At 40.9% G+C, this 10,207-nt stretch overlaps 1 protein-coding gene across 1 annotated transcript in view; it reads right to left on the bottom strand.

Annotated features, from left to right (window-relative positions):
• The window catches only part of LOC307134776 (E3 ubiquitin-protein ligase SH3RF1-like), a gene marked incomplete at its 5' end in the record, with an annotated part of 30,314 nt that extends 22,046 nt beyond the window's left edge, over positions 1-8,268 (bottom strand). The window contains 4 exons of the mRNA XM_079830773.1: positions 5,373-5,701; positions 7,038-7,321; positions 7,958-8,128; positions 8,225-8,268. Of these exons, the coding sequence (XP_079686899.1) occupies positions 5,373-5,701; positions 7,038-7,321; positions 7,958-8,128; positions 8,225-8,268 (828 nt within the window). The remainder of the gene's footprint in view (positions 1-5,372; positions 5,702-7,037; positions 7,322-7,957; positions 8,129-8,224) is intronic.
• Positions 8,269-10,207: the final 1,939 nt, after the last annotated feature.

Below are 10,207 nucleotides of genomic sequence, written 5' to 3'. Positions count from 1 at the left end.
GCATGTATGTGTAGGCCGTGTGATTCCGCGTGTATGTGTGTGATTCCGCGTGTATGTGTACGGCCGTGTGATTCCGCATGTATGTGTAGGCCGTGTGATTCCGCGTGTATGTGTGTGATTCCGCGTGTATGTGTACGCCGTGTGATTCCGCGTGTATGTGTACGTCGTGTGATTCCGTGTGTATGTGTACGGCCGTGTGATTCCGCATGTATGTGTAGGCCGTGTGATTCCGCGTGTATGTGTGTGATTCCACGTGTATGTGTACGGCCGCGTGATTCCGCATGTATGTGTAGGCCGTGTGATTCCGCATGTATGTGTAGGCCGTGTGATTCCGCGTGTATGTGTAGGCCGTGTGATTCCGCGTGTATGTGTGTGATTCCGCGTGTATGTGTACGCCGTGTGATTCCGCGTGAATGTAAATGGATTTATAAACATACTAAATGATGCTTTTTTGAAAATGTAAAAATTCAGAATGTTTCTTGTGATGGGTAGGTTTAGGGACAGGGGCAGTGTGTGTGTGTATGTGTGTTTGTGTGTGTGATGGATAGGTTTAGGGACAGGGGCAGTGTGTGTGTGTATGTGTGTTTGTGTGTGTGATGGGTAGGTTTAGGGACAGGGGCAGTGTGTGTGTGTATGTGTGTTTGTGTGTGTGATGGGTAGGTTTAGGGGTAGGAGCAGTGTAGGGGGATAGAATGAAACTCCGTTGATAAACACGCTAAAAAGCGATTATGCGTCTTGATAGCACGCCAAAATGGCATAGCGAATTGGCGTGTCATACATACGCTATTTCATGAGATCAGTCTGCGAGACGGATTTAAATCCGATCACTCAAACAAACCAATTCAGAAGGTGGTCTGAAAGCATTTCAGACGAAACCAGACAAGTGTCCTAAATGCATCTGGTTGTTTAAACCACATATGTAATTTTTACTCCTGGCAAATTGTTAAAAAATAAATGAGAGCGTGTTATAGGCTAAATGACATGTTGTAGCCTACGACAGCGATAGCCTACTGCAACACGCATCGCCGCAAATGAGTAATAAAGCAAGCCAACACGCAAACGGCTGTAGTGAAACTAAAATAAGTCTTAAATTGTGCTCAAAAACACAATCTTCAATAAAATTAATGAGACTAAATTATCTTACCAGTGCTTAGGTCACTCTTTCTCCCATTGCGGTCTTTGATCTTGAAATGAGCTGATGAATATGCTATCTGTTGCTTTCTTTGACGTGAGCTCCGTTAAATGTGCATTTTCTTATTTATTAAATCCAGGCAATTATCTGATTAAACATTGATTAAAATTAAGATACAATTTATACAAAACAAAATTCACATTAAAGAAAGGCTTTCTAAGCAAAATCATACAAAATTTATTTCAAAATCATTTCTGAACTTCAGTCTTCAGACATATTGCGCATCTTTTCACTTTTCATAATCAATGTAGCCTAGATTGAATTTAAAAATAACATTATAATATTTAAACATAAACAGGAACTTCCTGTAAATGGTCTGAAAGTCCGAACCATACAGAAAATGCTTTCACACTAGAAATGAACCGAACCTTTGTTCAGTTTGATCCGGACCGAGACTACCTCTTTTTGTCGGACCAAATTTCGTCTGTTTGGTCCGGACCGTGGTATGGGGGAGGTTTCACACCTGTAATTTTGATTCGGACCAAACTGAAAAGTCCGAAAATTTGGACCAAACAAGGTAGGTGTGAAAACGCCCAAAGATAAGAGAACCTGCATGTTCTTTTTTTTTTGTTTAGATTGTGTAGCCCGTTTTGTTTGCGAGCGCCGTTGCGAGCATCAGCCTGCCTCAGCTTGTCAAAAATGCCTTTTTACTGTGGTGGTGATATAGGCTAAACGTTTAAGCTAAAATTGTGATGCTTGAAGTGTTTTATATCTATGGATTTTATTATAAGCAAAACAAGTCAATTGTTGATTTGAGAGGCTAAAGTGTTAGGTTAACTCACTGTCGGATGCTGGCCATCACTTTAAAAAATAAAAATGTTAATTTAACAAACAAAAAAATGCTTCACATTTTTCTAAATAAACTTAAAGAAACTAAATGAAAAACTACTTTGACATTAAAAACAAAACGGAACTATTTTAATGGCTGCAACAATGTGTAACGGAGGAAACTTGTTTTTTTTTTTTTTTTTTTTTTTAAACACGGGCTCCTGTCGGACTCAGGCCGAGAATTTTGATGAGCTGTCGGACACGGGCCGGGCTAGGGCCTCAGCGTCTTGGGCCAGGGCCTAGATTTGAGGCCTGTGCAGGGCTCTACTCTTGACGAAATTCTTGAAGGTAACAGTGGTCAATCATATTTTGTCAAATGACCTGCAAATGACAAAGTCACATTAAGTTTTTAGGAAGGTCTTTTAAAGGGTTAGTTCACCCAAACATGATTATCCCATGATTTACTCACCCTCAAGCCATCCTATGTGAAATTTTACTTCTGCTCAGACTTACTTCTTTCAGATAAACATAAATCAAAGTTTTATTAAATAACGTCCTGGCTCTTCCAAACTTTATAATGGTAGTAAAAGTCCAAAAAAGTGCATCCACCCATCATAGAACTGCTCCAGGGTGTTAATAAAGGCCTTCTGAAGTGAAACGATGCGTTTGTGTGAGAAAAACATCCATATTTAAAACTTTATAAACTAAAATAACTAGCTTCCAACAGACGGGCATACGCATCGATTTACAACGAAAGAATGACCCCTGACCTGACGCATGACGAACGCGGAAGCGCAGAGGATAGAGCAAAACACAACACCGGTCATGAATTAGAAGTCTAAAACGAGAATTTTTACAGAAAAATGTTGAAGGATTTCTTGTGTTTGTCTGAAAGAGGAATGTCATATACACCTAGGATGGTTGAGGGTGAGTAAATCAAGGGCTAATTTTCATTTTTGGGTGAACTATCCCTTTAAAGGGGTGGTAAACCACGATTTCACTATTCCAACTTTAGCTAGCGTGTAATGTTGCTGCTTGAGCATAAACAACATCTGCAAAGTTACAACGTTCAAAGTTTAAAGCAAAGGGAGATATTTGCTTTTAAAGAAATCCATTTCTAAGAACTACAGCAAACGGCCAACAGGCGACTACACACATTCCTCCAGGGTTGGTGACATCAACAGGCTCAATATTTACATAAACCCCTCCTCCGAGGGGGGTCGGGGGCGCCATTTTGTATCGCGGCGCTGTTGTGGTATAGTTAGGCTGGAGTATTGTTGCCGCGATGCCGAGGAAACGCTGTTATATTCATCCGGATTGCAGGTCTGGGGTACTTGCTTTGTTCAGCCTTCATAGGGAAGGGGGTGCGTTGCAGAGCGTTTAACATACAGCATGTTATATGCACGTGTGTTTGAGACAGAAGGGAACAGGCGCGTGCGGGGCTCCCGCAGCACATCTCACGGAGGAAAACTTCCATCTTCGCGAGTTCAATGCCGGATTTGCACAACGTCAGCTGCATAAGACAAACACTGCCAGTGTGTGAATGCACGACGCGCGCGGGGCTCCCTCCCGCAGCACATTTCACGGAGGAAAACTTCCACAATGTTCGCGAGTTCAATACAGGATATGCACAACGGCTTGTCCTGAAAGCTGGATTTACAAACAGAAGCTGTTCACGGGCCACAACCTGTAAGTCTGATTTATATTTCATCGATGTGTTTTCCTGTAATAGGTTGTACATTGTAGCAAGGAAGTAAACAGATGACAACACTGTTCTGCAAACCAGTCTGTTAAATGCTCATTCATACATAACGTTATCCGACGAACACCTATCGTTACAACCACTAACGTTAAAATCTCAACAGCGAACTTGGCATTAGTGTAAATGATTCTTTGATTAGAGCTTTTATGTGTTGTTTATCTACAGGCATGCTAAACATGGTTCTGTGTGTGATTTGGCTAACTTACTAGTAAAGCCAGTGTTTAGTGTTTTCGGTTAATAGTTCTTGTGACAGATATTTGGCTATAATCGTTCTAAAAATACAAAAGTAACAGTGCCATTCAGTAGCGATCACTATAGATCCGCAGTCTTTACTCTTGAGGAATGAACAGGTTCTGCTCGATCATCTTCACTAAAATGTTCTGGGTCTGATTTGGGCTCAGATTGGTATGGTTTTATTGACGCCATCGTTTGTAATACTGACCAAAGCACAGTCTACCGGTGAAGGCAAGGGGCGTGACGTTTCCGACAAACGTGCACTGCGGTTAGCGAATCACAACACACTGGGCCAGCTAACCAATCAGAGCCCATCGCGTATTTTTGAGGGACTGGCTTCATACAACCCGGAAAGCATCAGACCGTTTTACAAGGAGGGACAGAGCAGTGTAGAATAAAGGTCAAATATATGAAAAATAATGATTTTTTTTTTTTAAACGAAGCATGAACACATGTTACAGTGCACCCCACAAACACAATCAAGCCTTCAAAACAATGTGTTTTACCACCCCTTTAAGTCTTTCTACTGAAAATAAAGTATCCACCTCAAGTTCTTAATATGCAATTGAAGACTATTCATTTTGGTGTTTCCATCAAACAAATTTGTGTCATTTCCCAAAACATAGCATACAAATGCATAGTTTGTATCAGATACAAGTGTTTTGTGTGTGTTTTGACACATAGCATGGTGTGTGGGTTCGAGGGAAAGCAAGAATTGACAAAATGTAAAATGTGTACCTTGAATGCAATGTCGCTTTGGATAAAAGCGTCTGCCAAATGCATAAATGTAAAATGTAAATGTGTGCTTGTTCCGACCACACCCCCATCACTTCCTGTCACCTCTAAATCTGTCCTATTGGTCATAAAAAATAAAATAAAGACAAAAAAGTGGATGTGAAACCAGCCTACTGCTATGACGTGACCATACTAATTTTATTTTATTCATTTTGATCTTATTTAAAAGACTGTCCCTCTTATCGTTCTACTCTACCATTTTTATATCATGTCCTAAAGCAAAATGAAAAATGTGTTTTGGAAAAAGAAGAGTTTTATAAAAGTGAACTATGAAGATCTGTGAGTCAGCGACACTGTACATGTAAGAGTGGTGAGAAATCTCCCAGCCAGAACACTGAGCCAAAAAACACTCAGGGTTGTGTCCTCTAGGTTCAAACAGTCTGAACCATTAAAACATGATGATTTCAGCTCTATACCAGCAGGCTTAACCATCCAGCTCAGCAAATGAGGTGAAACAGAGAGAATTTATAATTGCCACATGCCCTAATGCAGCACATTAAAATAATAACACAGATGGGGGGCAAGCAAGAAACCATAAAAACCATGAAAAAAAGCTGTAGAGGGATCCAGGAGGCCATGAGACCTACATTATTAGTAAAAGCTTTAGTTCAATGGTCTTACCTTGCAGTCTTTATCCAATCTACAAGCAACACCATGGTTCGAGGCTGCACCCAGGGATTTTGTGCTGCCAGGGTTCACAGGAAGTGCTACCACAGAGACAGGTCTCATGACATCCCCGTCCAAAGAAGCAGCGCTAACATTAGGAGGGGTCAAGGAGGCGGCCGCACATCCCATAGCCACACCGACTCTGGCTGAGGAGGATCCCGGGCTGGAGCCGAGGACAGGTGAGGCCTGAAGGACCACGGCTGTGCTAGGAAGGTAGGCCACAGGATTGTGGGATTGGATGGGCGTCACTGCTGCCGTAGGCCGATCCTGACTATGGCTCACAGCTGGTGGGGAAAAATGTGGAATAAAAGAGAGATGATTTATAGTTTTAATGACAAATTTGAATGTCCATGATAAAAAAGACAGATTTTTTAATGTATTCAAAACACATGGCATGTTTTTAGAAATATACTCTTTGTATTAATGTTGGTTTTATACAATTTTGAAAAATGTTCAAGAAAAGTATCAATATGGTGAATTTAGTGCATGTGAGTGTACACATCAAGTATTATTTGCTAAAAAATAACAGAAGGTATGCGCGTGACGTCACTGTCGGCCGGAGTGACTGCGGTTTCGCCCACTGAGTGGCAAAAAGACTGAGCGGCAGCAGTGGTTTTCAGCGTGAATGCCGTGAAAAACACACAAAATGCATCTAAAACGGCTTTGAGATTGACTACATATAGATTTGACAAGAAATCTGAGGTATATTTTAACAGACTTCCGAAAGCCACAGAAAAGAAATGCAAATGGATCACTGCAATTCACAGAAACAACAGGACTCCAGGCAGTGAAACGTGGATTTCCAGTCTTCATTTTGTGTCAATATGTTCAATTTTGGGTTAAATCATACCCTATATATTGTATTGACAACTGATCAATTAAATATTTATTATCTTATATGTTGCATAATTTGATGTTTTTAAATTATCACTGACAAAAACTAGACAAGTGCCATTAATACAGGCAACGAGTGGAGGACAGAGGAGCCTCTTAAAGAGGAAGTTACAGGTCTGTGAGAGCCAGAAATCTTGCTTTTTTGTAGGTGACCAAATACTTATTTTCACCAAAATTTGCAAATAAATTCTTTAAAAATCCGACAATGTACTTTTCTGGATTTTTTTTCTCATTCTGTCTCTCATAGTTGAAGTGTACCTATGATGAAAATTACAGGCCTCTCTCATCTTTTTAAGTGGGAGAACTTGCACAATTGGTGGCTGACTAAGAATACTTTTTTGCCCCACTGTAAACGTCAGGAAACGCGATTCCTGTCTGCAGGTCAATATCCATGGATCACTGGATCTTTGGTGAGTTGTAAGGACTATATCAAGTCCAACCTTTATTTTAAAATGGAAACGGTTTTGCAGTTTCCTCTATTAAATCAAGTCATGCAGCAGCTCTTCTGCCACTCAGTCTGGCTGAGGGGGCGTGTTCTGACAGGAAAGGGACGTCAATGCATACCCTCTATAAATAAATAATAAATGCCAAACTACTTCTCATCATTATGGTATCAGGAGCACATGGGCCTGTTTTTGTACTCAAATTCTGAGTGTTTATTATTAGGTATATGAGAAAGGGTTTCTAAGGCCCTGTGTGCGTGCGTAGGTGTGTGTGTATTTTTACCTGTCCTGACCGCACTGCGTGCCTGGTTAACAGTCATCTGTGACGTCACATGCATGAGCACTTTGGGGTGCTGACCAGTGGGTATATGTGCAGCTGTTACTATAGCAGCAGGAAGGGAGCAAGATGGGGTAGGATTTGGGCAGACTGGAAGGGGTTTGCTGGGGTCGACACTCCCAAGGGCGGCTCCAAGAGAAGCAGAGGAGGGGCTAACAATGGTGACGCCACGTCCAGCCTGAGAGCACAGGGTCAGGGGAACTTTTGGCTGAATGCTGCCAGAAACAGTCCTGCAGTAAAAGAGAGAAGTGTGAGGTTCAAGACCCATTTCTTTACGCAGATCTTATCCAGAATCTCCAGAAACATCCATACATTTACTGAACATTTTGTCTAGTTATATTCCTTTTTACGCCATAGGTCTGATAAGGAAAAACAACATTTAATAGTTGATACAGAAAAAAGTTGCTTGACTATAAGAAGACCTTTTGAAGACCTCTGTACATTGAATGGCTCATCATGCTGAATGTTTTCATATAATAAATGAATGACGGTAATTCTCATGTCTACCACAAGGGAGTGCTGAGTTTAAAGTAATGTCCCAGGTGAAAAAGAAGCTTAATTTGATAGCATTTGTTGCAAAACGTCAGTTACCAAAAAAAAATATTTTGATATGTCCCACATTTAAAAAAAAATTAAATTGGTAATCAACATTATTATTGATGAATTCTGTCAACAAACCGCACCTTTTATTGAACCTGAAACATTCCATGTGTTAATGTGACCAGCTCAGCTTTATCTGCAAGTGGTGTGTGTGTGTGTGTGTGCCTGAAGGATATAAACCTCTGGAAAGCCAGAGGACAATCTAATCTTTCCTTAGCTTAAAGGGTGCATGAGTGATAACATGTACAAGTGTGTGTGTGCCATACCTGTTGACAGGACTCATGTAGTTACCAGGGAACACTCCAATCTTGCCAGTGTGCATGGATGTTCCTTTAAACCAGCCGTCCTGACAGCGCTCCAGCACCAGAAACATCTCTCCCTTCCTCAACTCCAACTCATCCTCCTTACGGGGCGTGTAGGGAAACATCGCCACATACCTGAATAACACATACCTTTTTAATTTATTTTTAATTATTGTTTCTTTTATTTAAAAAATGAATAGAAATGAATATTTTAAAGTTAATTCGCCTTACATGCAGTACTGCTGATCAAACAGGGGTTGGCGCTGTATCCACATGGCTATCATACATCATCACAATCTACTCTCAATCTACACACACTTAACTTATCCACCAAAAAGGCATGAAGTCTTGAAAAATTGCCTTGGAAATGTGAATGTCATGAATAACAGGCATAAACATACTGCACTCAGGGCACAACAGGCGAATCCAACAGAAATCAGGTGTGCTGTGCTTAGTTGATATGAAGGGAAAAGGTGAAAGGCGAGGGATCCGGGCTCAGGTTAAGTCCCCAGAGACAAACCTCTACTCCCCTAAGAGATGACCTTTGACCCCTCACCTGTGTATTCAGTCACGCTCAGGGTAATGGCACCAAATTGGGTAATGGCAGAGAGTATAGAGTTGAAACAACTCTCTCGTACTCTCTCCAATAGGATGCCACTCTAAATTAAATGAAAGTTGCATATTTAAATAGTGGCGGCTCCAGAGATTTTCTGTTGCAGGTGCTATGGGGATGCTCAACACTTAAGAGAAGGTGCTTTGAATTTTGCGGCGTCATTATGGCATTATGGAGTCGCATTGGACCACCCTGATATAAATTAATGCGTACACGCCCGCATTAACTATATTCGTTCCGCAACTATATATATATATATATATATATAATTATAATAGGCCTAAGTATTCAACGCAAGGGCTGTAGATACAACATACATAAGCATGCCAATGTAAACCTCTGAAAATATTATTTCACACAATTATGTCACAGTCGAGCCCTGAATACAACGGAGCAGCAACAGACACACGCTTCGGCCTAAAATGCTCAGATCACGAAATCACAGCCAGTTACCAACACACTAGTCTCACACACACACACACACACACACACACACACAGGGGCGCCGCTAGCAATTTTGGGCCCTATGAAAGAAAATTATGTTGGGCCCTCTACCACACTAACCTAGCTATCCAAAATCTTTGTCTGCAATTTAATAATACTGACCAATTAAGCTCCGCTCGCTCAACCCAGAATGCCCCAATTGGCTGATGAAACATTGATTAAAATTAAGATACAATTTATCCAAAACAAAACTTAATGAAGTGGTCAATGAATCATGTCTGATCAACTCCATTCATCTTATGATGTGTCCTATCTCATGCTGTTTACTTTTCATAATCGACATAGATAGACAGATCGACAACATAGACATAAAAAACCCACATTATAATATTTAAACATAAATATAAAAATAAATACCTTAATGGCTGCAACAATTATAGCACGTCATGTCGGAGTGGGATATGAGTGAACGTAGTTTTACCGGTGAGCGGTTCATGAGTGGAGCATTTTGCTGGATTTTGCCGGAAATGCGGCATCATTTTTTTATATTTGTAAAGTCCGAAATTCGCATGCAAAATTTTCGCACGTCAAAAAATAAATTCGCCCTCACGTTATAACGTCAATTACGCTTGCACACTGCCTCCGAAACTTTCGTCCGTCAAAAAAAAAATCGGAACAGGTTCGATTTTCTGCGTTTTTCGCATCCGTTTTTCCATCCAGGGGCGTAGCTAAGGGGGGGAAAGTTAGGACGATTCTAAGGGCCCACACACTTTTGGGGCCCCCAGAGATCGGTTTTATTAGTAGTAACAGTACTAGTAGTAATGTAGCCTATTATAAATGTATAATCTACCAAAGAGTTAAGGCCTTTGCACACTGAGTCCGAAATTATCGCATGCATTTTTTCGTATTCGTGATCCGAAAAATTTGTCACGCACAGAGACCTTGCACACTGAGTCTGATGTGTATTAATGAATGCGTTACGAGAAAACCGCAAAACAACACAAAATGCCGTCTTCAATTAGTGAGGATGATTTTTTTTTGTCCTCTCTCTTAAAAAAAATGAGGAAATATTGGGTCCATCCACTTCTGCGATTGCGTAGAGAGGAAGGAGAGTTCCAGCTCATCAAGGAGCGTTGCGGGATTATCCAGGCCGATTC

Source organism: Gobio gobio (genome assembly GCF_949357685.1).
Source record: "Gobio gobio genome assembly, chromosome: 12".
In the NCBI taxonomy this organism is placed as follows: domain Eukaryota; kingdom Metazoa; phylum Chordata; class Actinopteri; order Cypriniformes; family Gobionidae; genus Gobio; species Gobio gobio.
The sequence above is the reverse complement of the archived record's forward strand: the minus strand, read 5'-3'. Positions and strand labels throughout refer to the sequence as shown.